Consider the following 20,298-nt stretch of genomic DNA (forward strand, 5'->3'; position numbering starts at 1 on the left):
TATGGAATGGTGTGGGTCCTTTGGTGCAACTAAGCTGACCGTTGACTGGAAGCGGTTGTGTTCGGTTACTTGGAGACCATGGAATTTTTATGGATGACATTGCGCTTTGTCACCTGGCCACAGTTACCGGACCACAACGGTTCGCGATTTATTTGAAGAACATTCTGGCAATTCGAGCGTATGCCTCGGCCACCCACATCGTCGGGCATGAATCCCGTTGAACATTTATGGGACATAATCTAGAGGTCACTTCGTGCACAAAATTCTGGGCCGACAAAAATTTGGCAATTATGGAATGCAGTAGAGGCAGCATTGCTCCGTATTTCTTCAGGGGACTTCCAATGGCTTGTGGAGCCCATGCCACGTAAAGTTGCTGCTCTACCACGGGAAGAAGGAGGTCCGACACTATTTTGGAAGGAATCCCATCATTTCTGTCATTTCAGTATATATCATACAATTTATTTGCTTTCTATGAGCCTATCATTAGGATACTTTGTGTATTTTATTTTCTGTGCCTTACATTTGTCCTACTACAGACTTACAGTAGTGCAGTGGGTTATGACACCGTATATGAACCGTGCTGGGACATTATGCTCTCCCTGTAATCTAAGAGCACATAACTTTCTGAAGTTCACACTAATTCTACTTTCTAATCGTTAGTTTTTCCGTTAATAGATTTAAACGAATAAAATACCCCTTCTGCATTTCCACTACAGGGAAAGGTTTGTTTGTGCTTGCATTTAGGATCAGTTCGCCCGTTCTTGAGATGTGTATGTCGCTTCAACTTTTCAGTGATGCCAAAATCTGCATCACAACGCAAATAGGTATTTTCTATATGTTGTAACCAAACCATCCATTCTGTGTCAGCCATGTTGATTATAAACCCAAGGGACAAAGCTTGTTTTCCATCGCTCGATTACGTTATCAGTTAGCCGATCGTAACCCAGCTGTCAGTGAGATGCGGGCTGCCATCTTGTTATACTCGTGAGGTCGGAACTGCTTCGTCGAGTCTGTTACCTTATCCTTAATACTGACATGGAGCTATCCCACATAACCGAGCAAGGTGGCGCAGTGGTTAGTACACTGGACTCGCATTCGGGTGGACGACGGTTCAATCCCGCGTCCGGCCACCCTGATTTAGGTTTTCCGTGATTTCCGTAAATCGCTTTAGGCAAATGCCAGGATGGTTCCTTTGAAAGGGCATGGCCGACTTCCTTCACCATCCTTACCTAATCCGAGGAGACCGATGACCCCGCAGTTTGGTCTCCTTCCCCAAATCAACCAAACCCAACACTATCCCACATTCTGATAATTCAGTAAACTGACACCAGATGGACCCAGCTAACATAACTTATACCTAATTCAATGTGCACCCAACTGATGGTTATCTCCTTAGTCCACTAAATCACTCAGTTATTAAGGACTATAAATGATTTCCCACATGTTATATCATATCTTTAGGGTACATCCTGCTTACTGCTCGCCGGGAGCATTTACTCTGTAACTGTTCCTGTCACTGGTAGAGAGAATTACTTACACTGGTGTGAAGCGAAACGATGTTCTATTGCATCTTCAGACGACGTAACAATGGGTCGTCCGTGACAAGAAGATGGTTATTGACAAGTTGATGGAAGAGAAACGCAGAATGTCCACGCTGGAGATACCTTCACTGTTCTAACAACAGCTCAAGAATGATCTGTTGCACTATTTCAGCCAGTTAGTAATACCGTAACAAATTTTACAGTTCATTTTAAATATTTTTATTGTTATAATAAATAAATTTTATTTATTGATTCAGAAATGGTTAAAACACGGATATTCGGCCAGCAACATTTTAATTCAATTTATATGAGACAAGGATTGATTGGACTGCTCGCTTCAGGTAGTATAGGGTGTCCATAATTATAGTTCCAGTTTTAAAACGCTGAACGAATTGAACCACTGCTCAGAGTGACGTCAAATTTGAACAGCATATTACTGACGCAGGGGGAAACGTCACAGAACAAAAAAGCTTTAACGAAAGTTTTACAAATATTTTCCGCTGCAAGTGTCTCAAGGTCAGTGGGGTTGGCTACAAATAGCAGATGATTCGCAGTATGACGGCTATGGTTTGAGTTCAACATTACACTACCCGTACTATTCAATGCGCATTAAGTGCACATGTTTGGCAGTCAACAGTTGCGGCACTGTTAGTTAGGTAAGCCCATCCCCTACGGCAAGCGGATGTGAAAAACCGGCTTTTAATTGTTCTTAGGCCAAAACCCGCATAGAAAGCAAAATGACATCGGTTTATAACCATCCATTGACCAAGAACCCCATAAAATGCAAAATGACATCGGTTTATAACTATCCATTGACCAAGAACCCCATAAAATGCAAAATGACATCGGTTTATAACTATCCATTGACCAAGAACCCCATAAAATGCAAAATGACATCGGTTTATAACTATTCATTGACCAAGAACCCCATAAAATGCAAAATGACATCGGTTTTTAACTATCCATTGACCAAGAACCCCATAAAATGCAAAATGACATCGGTTTATAACTATCCACTGACCAAGAACCCCATAAAATGCAAAATGACATCGGTTTATAACTATCCATTGACCAAGAACCCCATAAAATGCAAAATGACATCGGCTTATTACTATCGTGAGACTGGTGGTGGATGTGTTAAATATGCTGTCCACCGTTTTCTGTCACAAACTGAAATCGAGAAACAGCAGATCGGAGTGCCACAGGGAGCACGTTCAGAATGCGTTGCACAGTGCATGCTTTCAATTGAGCTACGTTCATAACTGGAACTCTGAACATATCTTTGAGATAACCCCACAGTCAGAAGTCACACGTATTAAGATTAGGTGATGTGGAAGGTCAGTCTGGAGGGAAATGACGTCTGATAGTTCTAGAATTCCCAAAATGGCTCTACAGCAGCCGATTCACTGGACGTGCAAAGTGCGGAGGAGCAGTATCTTGCATAAAAATGGTCCTACTGACACATCCACGCTGCTGAATGGTTGCAATGACGTTGGTGCACAAAAGTCACTCATAGACTTTACCAGTGACGGTACAGGTAAGAGGACCCACAAGTCTCATATCGAAGAAACACGGCCCCACGCTAAACGATGGCGTCAACCATCACCACGAAGTCACCTTTGCAGAATGGAGTGGTGCGTGTGGATTTTCTGTTGCCCAGATTCTGTATTTCTGCAAGTCGACATGTCCTTGACAATAGAAATGGGCTTCGTCTGATCACAGAATGTTCCATGGCCATTCATTGATCTTTTCAATGCGAGCAAGAAATTCTAGAGCGAGCATTCGTCCTTCTGTTAGGTCAGTAGGAAGCAGTTCCTGAACATGGGTGACTGTTTATGGAGAGCATTGCAGGATGTTTCGTAGGATTACATGCACCGTGTTCGCAGGAATGACCAACGTACGGACAATTCCCACCCGTCGACCCCTCTTCCACTGCTGTGAGCACATCATCGACAGACGTCGAATCAACTGTTTTCCTCCATTTGCAACGTTGCTCTTCAAAAGAACATGTCTTTCCGAATTTTGTAATCATTTTCTGCAGACCATTAGCAGACATCGGACCAATGCCTTTTTTCGTTCCTCTGTGTGTCCGGAAGTTCTACAGGGCTACTGGCGTGCAGTCACTGTTGTAGTAGGGCTTTACCAGTAGCGGGAGACCCTTTATGGAGATATTCATGCTAGTAGTATCGGACGCAAACTGAGGGACAGCCGTGTGCCACATGTCCGTTGGTATGCATATTCTGATGCTTGCAGTGCCATCTGTAGATCAAACGTTCGTTGATTTTTTTTATTTTTTTTGTCCAGCGACGATTTCCCCTTAGTCAGTAATATACTGTTCAAATATGCCGTCATTCTGATCAGTCTTCTGAGCAGTCATTCTTTAGCTACGGACACCCTGTATTACATCGGATTTCATCCTTTTCTACATCATGTACTGCTCTGCCACAGGTAGTTTTTCGTCCTGATATTTTACCGGAGTAGACAGTTAGATCAAACACAGGAACTAATTTCCAGAAGTTGTTAACCTAATATTAATCATTAGAAAGAGGTTATGATGATCTGTATACTTCTGGTTCCAGATAAATTGCATTGAAAAACGTGTTAAATAAGTTCCTGTTAAATCCACCAGTTTTAGTTCGCATTCTTGAAGATATCTCGTTGGTTCACTACATACATTATTGTCTGCGTATGGTAGTTTCATCGGTAAGATACCGAGAAAATTCAGGCAGTCTACAAAGGCGACTACATACAAAACACTTGAACACTTGTGCAACGCGTTCTGGTATACTTCTAAAATGGTTGGGGTCTATACCAAATAAGACTATCGGAGGATATCAAACGTATACAAAGAGTGCTAAGATAAATGGTGACAACTTTATTTGAGACACTGGAGTGCTTCACTGAAATGCTGAGAAACCTGATCGGACAGTTTAAGATAGATGCCGTCTATGCTGAAACAACCCATTTACGAAGTTTCAAGAACTCGTACTAAGCATACTGGGAATATGTGGCAACCTCCTATGTTCTCTCCTGTAGGCATCGCGTAGACAAAATTAGACTAATTACAGCGCGCACAGAGGCATTTTAGCATGCATTTTTCTCACGCTCCATGCGTGAATGAAACGAGGTATGCTGTACAGTGAGAAATATTCTCTGTAATGAAATTTACAGTGGTTCCGGGAGTGTGAACGTAAATGTTTCTATACGCGCGTGTTGCCCAAGAAACCGCATAAAGGAAGAGCTGTCCTCCAAAGTGTAAACAACGCCACGGTTAAAGTGACTTTGAAGCAGCCTTTCACAGCTCAAGTTTATGGGCGATGATTGATCACATATACGTTAAGACACAGCGGGTAATCATTAACCCAGTACTTCTGCCTCCTTAAACGATTTCGTGTCTCTCAGAGCAATACAGGCTGCGACAGTGTGCTGCCGCTTGCGAAGCTGACATCTTGGTTACTGGAATAGCGTGCGTGCTTTTATCTAGTTTCAAATACGGGGTGCTTCTAAAACGGATGCAGATAAATGAGAGGGCTGGTACAATGGGCCATAAAGAAAAGCTTTCACAAAGCAACCCGTATCTGCATACCGTGGAGTTCGGTACTAGGGTCATTCAAAAACGTCATGCGCCGCTGGGCAGGTAGGCATACAACCCGACGTCTGCGTTAATATGATAGCAGGTCTACAGCTCAACGTTTTCAATACGTTTGTGACATAACAGTAAAATAAAGATGGGGTTGACGTGTCATGACCTTTATTTGCAAACAGTTACAAAACCAGCTCGAAATTACGCCTTCCTGCTTGGATGCAGACCATGCAACGACGGCCGAGTGAATGTCGCACACTTTCAAATATCCCCGGAAAACTGGGCTCTACATCAGGGGCTGTCATAATTCGCGCTATCAGCTCTTTGTCCATCTCGATAGATATGTCGCCGGCCGTTGTGGCCGAGCGGTTCTAGGCGCTTCAATCTGGAACCGCGCGACCGCTACGGTCGCAGGCTCGAATCCTGCCTCGGGCATGGGTGTGTGTGATGTCCTTAGGCTAGTTAGGTTTAAGTAGTTATAAGTTCTCGGGGACTGATGACGTAAGATGTTAAGTCCCATAGTGCTCAGAGCCATTTGAACCATTTTTTTATAGTTATGTCATAAACAACCGATTTCAGGTGTCCTCACACGAAAAATTGAAGGGACGTCATGTCGGGGGAACTTACAGACCATGCCACCGGCCCACCGCCTGCTGTACAGTTCTTACCAAAGGCCCCATCCAAAAGATTTCGACTGCATGAGCGAAGTGAGTAGATGTTCAAAATGGTTCAAATGGCTCTGAGCACTATGGGACTCAACATCTATGGTCATCAGTCCCCTAGAACTTAGAACTACTTAATCCTAACTTACCTAAGGACAACACACAACACCCAGCCATCACGAGGCAGAGAGAATCCCTGACGCTGCCGGGAATCGAACCCGGGAACCCGGGCGCGGGAAGCGAGAGCGCTACCGCACGACCACGAGATGCGGACTTGCGTAGATGTACCATCATGTTCGTACCCAATATGCTGTTGCACTTTGAATGGGGCATCTTCCAGTAATCGCTGCAGTGTTACCCTTAAGAAGATTAAGAACTACTTATTTGCGTTCTGTCATCGGGAGAGCATGTATTGACCAGTCAGACTGTCACTTACCAAACCAGCCCGAACGTTGATGGTGGAGCGCTGTCGGTGAACAGAGGCAGTGTGCGAACTTTCCCGTACACACATGTGTTGATCGTGGCTGTTGAAAACACCTACCCTTGTAAAAGGGATGCTTCATCCGTGAAAAGTACAAAGTGTGGGAATTCAGGTTGAATGGTACAAAATTGCACAAAACAATGGGAGAAGCCAATGCGATGCGGAAAAACAGCTGTGTACTTTCTGGAGGTGCTAAGAATGCAAATCATCTTCCTTGCAAACACACTAGACTGTGGAATGGCTTACAACCACTTCTTGCGAGTTTGTTGAGGGCATGTTTTGGATCAGTTGTAACGCCTGCTCTTCGAACTACACTCTCTGCATTGAACATGTATCACAAAATGAATGAATCATATTTCGATGTAGGCCTTAAATGTACATGTCCCATTACGATTCCTTGTCAGTGGATAACTCACTTCGAGTGCACCTGTGGATGGCGGTGAACGTATATGAATCTTTTAACAATACCACCACTTGCAAAGTAGGTTAGAAATCAGATTAGTAATGTTGCTCACGCAGCTGTTCGCTTTTTCGGGCAACAACAAAGTTATTGACTGTGGATGATAACGTCAGAATGGAAATAATGAGGTCACTGTAAAAACGTCATTAATTTGGCACTTATCTTGAATGGATTAACACATAGATTTCGTCGAAGTCGTTATGGCTTATCTTGTTGATTCTAGGGTGATTCTACTTTGACTGCTAGAAGATCCAGATCTGTATTTTAGCAATATTTGAAGACCTAACAAATGCGTTTTTCAGGAAATTCTTAATGATCAAAGAATCCCAGATCAGAACATTGGTATGGTAGAAGAAATTTTTGACTCGGTGTTCATGATCCACATTTTTATTAAACTTCTTGTAAATTCACATATATTTCTTCTTAATTGTCACATCATCAAGAAAACAGTTTTGTATCAATCTTCATATATTTAATTTCCACTTTAACCAAACACAAGACTTGACTGTTCTTTTACAAAGCGAAATAACAACTTAACTTCTGCAAAGTGAAACAAAGACTGCTCTGTGCGCTTACGCGCCAAAATCGTTACAAGTAAGTCAAAGATTATGACAATCTCACAGAAATGAATACACACAAGAACCACATCACTGTAATATATCGATACATCGGAGAACCTATACATTAATGAAACCAAATGTGAATATTGTCAGAAAAATATGTCTGTTACTTCGTAGAAAAGTAGTATGGTATTACTGGTATCGAGAACTGGGGTTGGAGTGCCGTAATGGTCACGTAAAGAAAGAATTGACGATTCGGAAACTACTCATTCTGCAGCAAGAGCATTTCCGTTCGTCGCCCCGTAAGCATAGTGCATATCTACCATTTCCTTACAAGAAAATCGCTCCGTTCCCCGTAAGGCTCCACACAATACTGAACACTAGAGTGTCGCCGTTTGTTGACACACTGACTGAGGGCGAACCAGACTCTGCAGTGAGCACAGGTGCCGTCCTCTGTGCGACATCGTATCAAACAGACATTTGCACTGCCAAACACACGAGTTCGTGTCGCAGAAAATGCCGGAAGGAACTCCGCGGTGTTGTCATTCCTGGAATATCTGACACCATTTCGTCTCGGATGGTGGGATGTATGTCTACCGCCCGGTGGCGCCGAACGGTAAGAGATGCGGTCTTAGGTTGTTATGCCAAAGTTGATTGGTATCTACAAGCCCTCTCATTTTTGCAGTCATTTTAGAAACACATATATACTTATTGAGAAAGAAGCAAGCACCTATAGGTGTGATTCATCTTGAGTGTGAAGTAATCTCAGACGCACTGTGGTTATGCACAAAGCGTACATATCGTGTGCGCCGTCTGTTGGTGACTCGTGTGAACTTTCTTATGTGCCTTACCGTATTTTATCTGTTTGTATATCGTAGTTTCTGAGGCGGAAGGTGTCGACCAAGCCAAAATTTACTTAAACGAGCGTCCGAAATTGCTCAAAAATCAAACTAGGCTGACTGCCGTGCTAGAGCAAAAGTCGACCTATCCATCGTACAGGTAGATTTTGATCCAAATAGGCTCTGACATCTCTGCGGTAGCGAGGAGGTGCACCACCTTGTTGTAAGTAGAATCTTTCATGTCCAAACACGTCTAGGATGGCAGGTAAAATCGAAGTTCGCAGCATATGAAGATACATCTCACCAGTTACGGTACCTTCAAAGAAGAACGGGCCAAGCAAACCGCGCTATGACAGACCACACCACACGATAACACCCAGTAAATTAACATGATTATCCACATGAACCTGAGGATTTTTAGGAGACCAGTAAACGCTCTGGCTGTTTACGGTACCAAAATGTTCCAATGCGTGTGAATTCCCATCGGACCATACTGCTGAGGTCATCGTCCCTAGACGTACACAATACTTAAACTAAATTATGCTAAGAACAGCACACACACCATGTCCGAGGGAGGACTCGAACCTCCGGCGGGAGAGGTTTACGCTGCTTCACAGATTTCTGAGGTGACTTAGTAAAATATTGCAAAAGAGCAGCTCTGGAAGCTGGAGTTGTTGATGTTTTTGGTCGGCCAAACGAATCATCATTCGAAACCAGAACAGCTGTTAGCATGAGTGACATAAAAGTAGATATCCTAGGTATTGCGAAACAACTCAAAACACTTAAGATAGGTAAGTCTTCCGGTCCAGATGGTATACCAATCAGGTTCCTTTCAGAGTATGCAAACACAATAGTGCCTTTCTTAGCAATCATATACAACCGCTCACTTGAGGAAAGGTCTGTTTCCAAAGACTGGAAAGTAGCTCAGGTCATACCAATATTCAAGAAAGGAAATAGGAGTAACCCATTGAATTACGGACACATGTCACTGACGTCAATTTGCAGTAGGATTTTGGGGCATATACTGTATTCGAACATTATCAATCTACTTGAAGAAAATGTCTTATTGGTATATAACCAACACAGATTCAGAAAATATCGTTCTTGTGCAACACAGATAGCTCTTTATTACCATGAAGTAATGAGTGCTGTCGACAAGGGATCTTAGTTCGATTCCATATTCGTAGATTTCCAGAAGGCTTTTGATACCGTTCCTCACAAGCGACTATTAATCAAATTGCGTGCATATGCAGTATCGTGTCAGTAGTGTGACTGGATTCGTGATTTCCTCTCAGAGAAGTCACAGCTCGTAGTGATAGACGGTAAATCATCGAGTAGAACAGAAGTGATATCTGGCGTTCTGCAAGGTAGTGTCATAGGCCCTCTGCTGTTCCTTATTTACATAAATGATCTAAGTCCACTCAGATTGTTTGCAGATGATGCTGTAATCTACCGTCTAGTAAAATCATCAAACGATCAATTTCAATTACAAAATGATCTAGAGACAATTTCTGTATGGTGCGAAAAGTGGCAACTGGCACTAAACAAAGAAAAGTGCGAGGTCATCCACATGGGTACTAAAAGAAATCCGATAAATTTTGGGTATGCGATAAATCGCACAAATCTAAGGACTATCAATTCGACTAAATACCTAGGAATTACAATTGCGAGCGGCTTAAATTGGAAAGACCACATAGATAATATTGTGGGGAAGGCGAAACAAAGACAGCGCTTTGTTGGCAGAACACGTAGAAGATGCTTAGAAGATCCACTAAAGAGACAGCTTACTTGTCCGTCCTCTGCTGGACTATTGCTTCGCGGTGTGGGATGCTTACCAGGTACATACTTATATGGATCGGACATGTCCGAAAGAGCATAACCATATCCATATAAGAATATAGTTCTGGCAATACCGGCCATGAACTTCTTCTTCTGTGCGGATGCACACATATTCCCCGAACTCTTACGGTACTTGGTAAGAATGTCTTCCACGAGTAATGAGTGTGTTGGGGTGGGATAGTAAGAATGTAGTGTGTGGACATACAAGGTGAGAATGTGGGTCTCGCGGGAGGCTTGCGCGAGATAGTCCCTGCAGTCGCGCTATCCTCTGTGCCGTCGGTGGCTCAGATGGGAAAAGGCACGGGCGTTATTCGTCAGTACGATTTTCCGACAGTGGCGCGGTCAATTTCGTAATTTCTCGGGTGCGTTGGCCGATGTATTAGCGCCCACTTCAATGCTGCCCCCAGTCAATGTGGACCATATCTCACCGAAGCTGTCACATTTCAAGTATTTTTTTTGTAGCTTAGCTATGTCAGAGATTCCTTCCCAACAACACGACTACCGACGACGCGAGATGTGTACCAACTCTTACTGTGCCGGTGCCCCAGGAATACCCTGGAAAAGAAGTACCCAGACAAGAACTGGCGACAGATATGGCGCGTTATACGGAACGTTTACCTCCCAACGTCGGTACGCTCAACATAGTATGTGGTGGTAAATAGGAAGTTCGCAACGAATCTACGGCGGCACGCTATTCATTTGGCAGACACTCCACTATGTTTAGGCTGCGCAACAGTGGATACTGATGACCATCGATTAGCATGTACTGGGACGGCTCCAGTGTGGCAGTTGGCACAACAGATATTGGCGTTCCTGTTACGCTCCGCCCCTCACACAGTTTCGTCAGACACACTTTTTTCCCCCAAGAATCTTATTTTCCGGTCAGAAAAACCAATTGCAGTGACATGGGTGCGGGGAATGGTGGTAAGATACGTGTATAACGAATCGGAAAAGGTCAAAATTGATTTTTGGCATTTTCTCCTGGATGGACACGCGAAGTTGCAACAGCATAAGAGATATGGGCAAGACTTCGATAATTACTTGCGACTTACATTTACCGACCCGCCGGCCAGATGGGGTGTGACGGGTCGGAGATGAGATAGACGAAGAAGCCGAGATAGACATCGATCACACTTACGGATCCTTGGTTAATTTCGAGAAGACGACCCAGTCTTACACCAACGTCTGGAGAACGAGTCGATAGATGGCTCTCTTGCTCTATCGAACGTCGGGTCGTGAGCAGGTGTCGCCCCCAATACGAATTTCATTTCAGTTCATTGCTACAGGAGCATGTTTCTTTTGTATCTGTACTATCTGCAAAGTCTTCCTGCCTTTCATTTGGACATTTTAGTTTTCTCCATTTCATTAATTAATTAATTTTCTAATTAGCCACTATTTGTCAACATATGGACATTGTAGACACAATTTATGCGGTAGTAAAAAAGAAAAAAAAGGTAGCTGTGCTGTTCTGGGCGAAAAAAAAAAACGAGAAAAGAAGTGGTAGAGCACATGCCTGCGAAAGGCAAAGGTCCCGAGTTCGAGACTCGATCCGACACACAGTTTCCGTCAAAAAAAAAAATGATGGATAGAGTGTCTGCCATGTAAGCAAAGGTCCCATGTTCGAGTCCCGGTCGGGGCACACATTTTCACTTGTCCCCGTTGATCTATATCAACGTCCGCCAGCTGCTGAAGGTATTCATATAATTCTAATTTCCTTACCAGGTAGGATTGACGGACGACATCGAAAAAGTGCAAAGAAGGGCAGCCCGTTTCGTGCTATCACGCAATAGGGGTGAGAGTGTCACTGATATGATACGCGAGTTGGTTATGGCTGTCAGTGAAACAAAGGTGGTTTTGTTTGCGGCGAGATCTACAGGGTGTTACAAAAAGGTACGGCCAAACTTTCAGGAAACATTCCTCACAGAAAAGGAAAGAAAATATGTTTTGTGAACATGTGTCCGGAAACGCTTATTTTCCATGTTAGAGCTCATTTTATTACTTCACTTGAAATCACATTAAACATGGAATGGAAACACACAGCAACCGAACGTACCAGGGTGACTTCAAACACATTGTTACAGGAAATGTTCAAAATGTCCTCCGTTAGCGAGGATACATGCCCATCAAATGGCCATCTGCCAACTCGGCATTTGTAAGTATTGCAGTGACTGCAAAACCACGTTCGTGTTGAACACTAACCTGTTGATGCTACGTACTTACGTACTTGATGCTAGTACTGTAGAGCAATGAGTCGCTTGTCAACACAAGCACCGAAGTCAATATTACCTTCCTTCAATTGGGCTAACTGGCGGTGAATGGAGGAAGTACAGTACATACTGACGAAACTAAAATGAGCTCTAACATGGAAATTTCCGGACACATGTTCACATAACATCTTTTCTTTATTTGTATGTTAGGAATGTTTCCTGAAAGTTTGGCCGTACCTGTTTGCAACACCCTGTATATCATCGTCCGTCAGCAGCTGAAGGTATTAATATAATTCTAATTTCCCTACAAGGTAGGATTGACGGAGGACATCGAAAAAGTGCAAAGAAGGGCGGCCAGTTTCGTGTTATCGCGCAGTAGGGGTGAGAATGTCACTGATATGATACGTGAGTTGGGGTGGCAGTCGCTGAAACAAAGGCGGTCTTCTTTGCGGCGAGATCTAGTTATGAAATTTCAATCACCAACTTTCTCTTCCGAATGCGAAAATATTTTGTTGACACCCACCTACGTAGGCGGAAATGATCGTAATAATAAATTAAGAGAAATCAGGGCTCGAACGGAAAGATTTGGGTGAACCTTTTTCCCACGCGCCATTCGAGAGTGGAATAGTGGAGAAGTAGTATGAAAATGGTTCGATGAACCCTTTGCGAGGCAGAGTAACCATGTCGATGTAGGTGTTCTCCATAGATATTAACTATCAAAGAGTGTCTACATTTCTTCTGGAGCTCTCTACACTCCAGTGATTATGAAGGCAAAGTTTTATCATTCGTGTTGTAGGAGGTGAATTCGACGCTTCAGGCACCGTCGTGGTAGACAATAGGACAGTGTGTGCTTGTTTGACCTTTTTACGCCGCAGTGTCCTGTACAATGACTGCCGCCGCCCTCCCGTCGTTAGCGGTCGGGTGTAAACAGCTGTGACCGGCGTGTTGACAGGAGCGCCAAGTGCCTGCTGGACGCTCCGGGCCCGACGCCCAAGGAGCGCGATCACGCTCGCTTCGACGACCTGCCGGGCACGCTGTGGGGCGCCAAGCGCCAGTGCGAGGTGCTGCTCAGGGACCCCGATGCCGTTACACACGCCCAGCAGGACCAGGAGGTACGGCCGCCCCGGCTCTCTCTCTAAGTCACTCATCCTCTCCCAAGCCGAGATCGTCTTGATCAGTCCCTGTTTAGATGTGTGTGTGTGTCTACATATTTAGATGTATCCATCCGAGCGGTTATCCATTTCATCTCAGAGCAGCACTTGCACCGTACCTACCTCTTCAGTATCTTCCAGTCTCTATCTTCCTCTACTCCTTTACAGTTTTTACCCTTTACGGCTCCCTCAAGCACCATGGTACTTATACCCTGATGGTTAACACATGTCCCACCACGCCGTCCGTTGCTACTGTCAATGGTTTCTGTATATTCCCTTTTCTGTCGATTCTGCCGGAAACCTCCTCATTCTTTATCTGATCAGTTTTAGTGTTTTATACACGGTCACCTTCATGGGCTACCTACAGTATCCTATAATTCTCCCAATAAACCGACGTCGACTATTCACTTTACTTACACTACTGGCCATTAAAATTGCTACACCACGAAGATGACGTGCTACAGACGCGAAATTTAACCGACAGGACGAAGATGCTGTGATATGCAAATGATTAGCTTTTCAGAGCATTCACACAGGGTTGGCGCCGGTGTTGTTGTGATGCCTCGTGTAAGGAGGAGAATTGCATATCATAAAGTTTCCGACTTTGATAGAGGTCAGATTGTAGCCTATCGCGATTGCGGTTTATCGTATCCCGACATTGCTGCTCGCGTTGGTCGAGATCCAATGACTGTTAGCAGAATATGGAATCGGTGGGTTCACGAGGGTAATACGAAACGCCGTGCTGGATCCCAACGGCCTCGTATCACTAGCAGTAGAGATGACAGGCATCTTATCCTCATGGCTGTAACGGATCGCGCAGCCACGTCTCGATCCCTGAGTCAACAGATGGGGACGTTTGCAAGACAACAACTATCTGCACGAACAGTTGGACGACGTTTGCAGCAGCATGGACTCTCAGCTCGGAGACCATGGCTGCGGTTACCCTTGACGCTGAATCACCTTTTATGGTGTACTCAACAATGAACCTGGGTGCGCGAATGGCAAAACGTCATTTTTTTTCGGATGAATCCAGGTTCTGTTTACAACATCATGCTGGTCGCATACGTGTTTGGCGACATCGCGGTAAACGCACATTGGAAGCGTGTATTCGTCATCACCATACTGGCGTATCACCCGGTGTGATGGTTTGGGGTGCCATTAGTTACACGTCTCGGTATCCTCTTGTTCCCATTGACGGCACTTTGAACAGTGGACGTTATTTTTCAGATGTGTTACGAACCGTGGCTCTGCCCTTCATTCGATCCCTGCGAAACCTTACATTTCAGCAGGATAATGCACGACCGCATGTTGCGGGTCCTGTACGGGCGTTTCTGGATACAGAAAATGTTCGACTGCTGCCCTGGGCAGCACATTCTCCATATCTCTCACCAATTGAAAACGTCTGGTCAATGGTGGTTGAGCAACTGGCTCGTCACAATACGCCAGTCACTACTCTTGATGAACTATGGTATCGTGTTGACGCTGCATGGGCAGCTGTACCTGTACACGCCATCCAAGCTCTGACTCGATGCCCAGACGTATCAAGGCCGTTATTACGGGCAGAGGTGGTTGTTCTGGGTATTGATTTCTCAGGACCTATGCACCCAAAATGCGGGAAAATGTAATCACAGGTCAGTTCTAGTATAGCACATTTGTCCAATGAATACCCGTTTATCATGTGCATTTCTTCTTGGTGTAGCAATTTTAATGGCCAGTAGTGTATTACCGACCTCACGTGCTCGTTTCATTTTTCGTCACTTTGTAACGTTCCGTATAGATATCTAATGACGTTACTGCATCAAGCAGCACATCACTAACACTGTGTACTCACATTAGACAATTGTTTTTCCTACTCATCCACGTAGCCACGTATCCATGTTAACTTACATTTTCTTACATTTACAGCAAACTGTCTTTTATTACACCAAATAAAAACTGTGTCCAAGTGATCCCGTAGCCTCCTACGGACACGACGACGACACACGGTAAAATAAGACGACAACAGTTCACTTTTTATTAATACTTATTTGTTTACATGTCTCCAATATAGCCTAGCATCTGATAACAAGAGTTAACACAACGTATCGAGTAACATAATTACTACCTTAACATCAGTGCTGAGCGAGACCCATCCCATTTTGTGATGTTCTGGTGATGGGCTGCACCAGGCACATCCAAACGAATGAGATTTTAACAGTTGGGCTCTTAAGAGCAGCCAAAAAGGCCACAAAAAATACTTTCTAAGGGGTGACATAGTGGTCGCATGTCTCCTATGTGACTTTTTGTCGGCTTAAACCAGGAGAAATCTTTCAGTGCCTCCATTATTGCGTACTTCAGAAGTTTGGTTATAAGCAAGTTTTTATGCTGCCTTCTGAAACTCTTCGTCAGAGTCACCTTTGTGCTATATTTTGTGCTACTTATTCTGCCCATTCCTTTCGGCAGATCTTCTAAGCCTTCCTTACCTCCGGCCAGACAGTCTGTGTCGTACTTGAATCTTCGCGCGGGAATCTGCTCTCCTTGTGCTCTTATTCCTCTTCACAAAATTTTCTTTCACATCCTCCATTGCTTTTTTGGCATGCAAGTTGATTAACTGTGTTGATTACGATACCACTGCCTTACAACTTTTTAAACACGAACTTGTCTTTCTTTTCCTTACAGTTTAATTACTCTCATGTAGATTTTGTAGCGATTGTAGATTAATTGCTTGTCTATGTACTTTAGACCCAGATTTCTCAGGATTGTGAATATCTTATTCCACTTCGCATTGTGTCGAAGCTTCTTTATGTGTGCACAAATGCCTTCCATTAATAAGCGAAAAGTCAGAATTGCTTCTCTGGTAAATTTTACCTTCCTTAAACCAAACTCATATGCGCCCAAATGTTTTCAATATATCCTTGTATGTTCTGTTTGTTATTTTAGTCAGCAGTTTATATACATCACTTGCAAATTCTCCTACAGTGTTCACATTTATCCATAATAACGTATTAGAGCGCTTTTGTGTGTTTACTTACAGGATATCTGCCAGAACCTGAAGTGTAGGACGCCACATAGGTCTGGGTTTTACTTCGCCGGCCCTGCCCTGGAAGGCACCACCTGTGGGAAAGACAAGGTGAGTTACAGCCTGGTACCACTTAGTACCTTCCATTGTTCACAACATCATGGTAAACCGCGGCAGAAATCTTGTTGGATATTATTCCCAACTCCTAATCAGAGTTGCTTAGTAGTTGTCTTAATCGCTCATGTTCGGTATATCAGTTGGCAGCCATTTTGATTAAGTAATTCATTGTCTGGTCCTCTGTTTCAGACTGTAACTGTTACTCCTGAAAATTATTAGCGTCTGATGGTGGGTTAAAATAAAGTATGATAAATAATTACTTGTGAATCAGTGACTTAGTATTTGTACCAATTATTTTGAAAATTTCATAATTAGATCTTGCTGCACTTTACCCGATACAAGTTTTAGAAATTTTATTTTTATCGAAATTTGTTTTTCATGCGATATACTGAAGCCAATGATCGTTAAGACGTGACGTCCTTCAGAGAACAGTGTAGAAAGTGTTTCAACACACAGTTCAGTCACAATTCAATTTGCTTGTTTTTTCCATATCGAAGTTTACTGTCTGAATCTGTAGAGATACATCAAAAAATGCAAGCAGAATATTTTACTCGTACAACTATGTGTTGTCTTTCCTGAGTAGTAGAAATCTGACTCTGTATAATATAAACTTCCAAAGTGGAATACGCGACTCATGAATGGTGATGTTTGGAAATAAAGTTGACCTGATATAAACAACGAAATGATGAACTTACGGAAAGTCACTAAAATTATGTAACGTTATCTTCACGTCTCTGTCTTTAGTTAATCCTATTGTCCACTAATGCTTAATTGCTTATCATAATACAAATTACTGGTCACTGACCACGTATTTCTTCAACTGCTTGCTCTTAAAAGTTGATTACAATTACTCTCGGGGAGAAAGTCTAGTTTTACGATTGGGAATATGAGACCACGCGATGATGGACGCTCGCTGCAACATTCTCGGCCATAAGGCATCATTGCCTTCAGGTATAAGAAAATGGGGTAACACTTCTCAGACACGTTCCATGTTCACCTGAAGAAGATTGCACGTGATAACTTTGCGATTTTATTAAGTTCTAGAACCATCAAGGCTAATCATAATCAGAATGTATTACTGCAGATAAGCTAGAGTAAAATAAACACATCAGAACATGCATGATGAGTCATTGGGTTTGGTGTAACATTAAACTGATGGTAAGACAAGACAGGTCTTTCCTTCTTTCGCACCAATTCCTAGCATTGTGCAACCATTTAAACGATAAAAGTGAATGAGTAGTATGTGTGTTGATACAGGTAGCCTGGATGAATCCATTCCCTCCTCTTCAAGATCTTGTATGGTTCTATACGGTGTAGTACTGTAAGTAATCCCCCCGCACTGTTAGCCCTTAGAAATCTCTGCGGACTGCCAGGAATATACAAGCTGATATCGCTCTACGGTGTGAAACTTTAAGCTTCTAACATACTTTTCTAAAAATAAGAATATTTTCGCTTGTAATGTAAGATCTGAAACTACTTCTGTATTTCAGTTTCTAGTAGCTGAAAACTTAGTCATCCTGATAAAAAGGTGCTCGTACAACCACACCAGTTTTTTCAAACCTTCGCACTGTCTAAATGACCGTAGATCAGTGGCAGCGTGTCTAGCTGCTGTGCGGATGGCTCCAGTTCGAATGCCGGTAGTATCAGGTATTTTTCCTTTGTGAGAGGACTAAATAGGGTGCACTCTGCCTCGTGATGCCAATTGAGGAGATACTTGAATGAGGAGCTGTGGCTCTAAGGTCAAGAATGCCGACAACGGCAGTGAGAGCGCTGTGTTGATGCCACGCCCCTCCATGCTGCAACCATTGACAGCATTTTCACAGGATGACACGGCGGTCGGTCGGTCACGATTGTCCCTTCAGGGACATAACCTGGAGATTGGCCTATTTTCTTTTTATTGACCAAATGGGATCACATAATAACTTGTTCCTCTTCTTTCTCTGGTTCTTATTTTTCCACTGCTCCTTCATCTTCCCCATGTTGTCTTTTTCTTTCTTCTGTCCATGTTGTTTCCAATTTATTATGTCTTATGCCTTGCAAGTCTACTAAATTCGGTATTTTCTTCTTAAAAAAAGTTTTTTTACGATTCTTTGACGTTGTTTCTTTCTAGTTTATTTCTTGATTATAATATGAACTTTCACTATTTTGCGCATAATATTTCAGCTTTTCTTGAATCGCGAGTTTAACTTTGCAATATTTGCATGTTAAATTAGTAGAAGCAAGTTCTTTGAGAGCTCTCTGTGTATCACCAATGATGGTTTTTGTATCTTTGGAGGCCTATTGGGCTGTCAGGCAATGGAATACGTTCGCAGGGCTGGAACCATAACCCGATATACACACATCAAGCAAAGTTATGCATCACCCCGGTTCCGAGAGTTCGGGAACCTGTACAGAGAACTGGAATAGAGATCAACATAAACATCATATCCGCCCTTTTTATTGCTCATTAAAATCACACATTGCATGTTGTACCACCACACTGCGAGACCTTCAGAGGTGGTGGTCCAGATTTCTTGCTGTACACACCGGTACCTTAGTACCCAGGAGCACCTCCTATTGCATTGATGCATGACTGTATTCGTCGTGGCATTCTATCCACAAGTTCATCAAGGCACTGTTGGTCCAGATATTCCTATTCCTCAACGGCGATTCGGTGTAGATCCCTCAAAGTGGTTGGTGAGTCACGTCGTCCATAAATAGCCCTTTTCAATCTATCCAAGGCATGTTCGATAGGGTTCATGTCTGGAGAACATGCTGGCGACTCTAATCGAGCGATGTCGTTATCCTGAAGGAAGTCATTCGCAAGATGTACACGATGGGGGCGCGAATTGTCATCCATGAAGACGAATACCCCGCCAATATGCTGCCGATATGGTTGCACTGTCGGTCGGGGGATGGCTTTCACTTATCGTACAGCCGTTACGGCGCCTTCCATGACCACCAGCGGCGTACGTTGGCCCCACATAATGCCACCCCAGAAACAGTAGGGAACCTCCACCTTTCTGCACTCGCTGGACAGTGTGTCTAAAGCATTCAGCCTTACCGGGTTTCCTCCAAACACGTCTCCGACGATTGTCTAGTTGAAGGCATATGCGACACTCATCAGTGAAGGGAACTTGACGCCAATCCTGAGGGGTGCATTCAGCATGTTGTTGGGCCTATCTGTACCGCGCTGCACGGTCTCGTGATTGCAATGATGGACTTCGCCATGGTCGTCGGGAGTGAAGTTGCGCATCATGCAGCCTATGGCACAGTTTGAGTCGTAACACGACGTCCTGTGACTGCACGAGAAGCATTATTCAACAGGGTGGCGTTGCTGTCAGGGTTCTTCGGAGCCATAATCCGTTGGTAGCGGTCATCCACTGCAGCAGTAGCCGTTGGTCAGCTTGAGCAAGGATGTCGTCGACAGTCTATCTCTCTGTGTCTTCTCCATGTCCGAATAACTTCGCTTTAGTTCACTGCGAGAAGCCTGGATACTTTCCTTCTTGAGAGCCCTTCGTGGCACAAAGTAGCAATGCGGACGCGATCGAACCGCAGTGTAGGCATGGTTGAACTACAGATTATACAAGCCGTGTCCCTCCTTCCTGGTGGAATGACTGGAACATCGGCTGTCGGACCCCTACGTCTAATAGGCGCTGCTCATGCATGGTTGTTTACATATTTGGGCGGGTTTAGTGACTTCTCTGAACAGTCAAAGGGACTGTGTCTGTGATACAATATCCACAGTCAACGTCTATCTTCAGGAGTTCTGGGAACCGGCGTGCAAATTTTTTTGAAGTGTGTAGTTTACATTGCGTTTCCGCCCTTCTGCGTCTGGATTCGGTGTCGGAGTCTGTACCTGGTGTCCGATTTGGGAGGCA

The 20,298-nt window shown here is 43.8% G+C and overlaps 1 protein-coding gene across 1 annotated transcript in view; it reads left to right on the forward strand.

The window, feature by feature from the left end:
* The window catches only part of LOC126267691 (A disintegrin and metalloproteinase with thrombospondin motifs adt-2-like), a 215,507-nt gene that overhangs the window by 151,034 nt on the left and 44,175 nt on the right, over positions 1-20,298 (forward strand). Inside the window, exons 11-12 of the mRNA XM_049972994.1 lie at positions 13,125-13,284; positions 16,337-16,432. Coding sequence (XP_049828951.1) covers positions 13,125-13,284; positions 16,337-16,432 — 256 coding nt within the window. The remainder of the gene's footprint in view (positions 1-13,124; positions 13,285-16,336; positions 16,433-20,298) is intronic.

Source organism: Schistocerca gregaria, chromosome 4 (assembly GCF_023897955.1).
Source record: "Schistocerca gregaria isolate iqSchGreg1 chromosome 4, iqSchGreg1.2, whole genome shotgun sequence".
Classification (NCBI taxonomy): domain Eukaryota; kingdom Metazoa; phylum Arthropoda; class Insecta; order Orthoptera; family Acrididae; genus Schistocerca; species Schistocerca gregaria.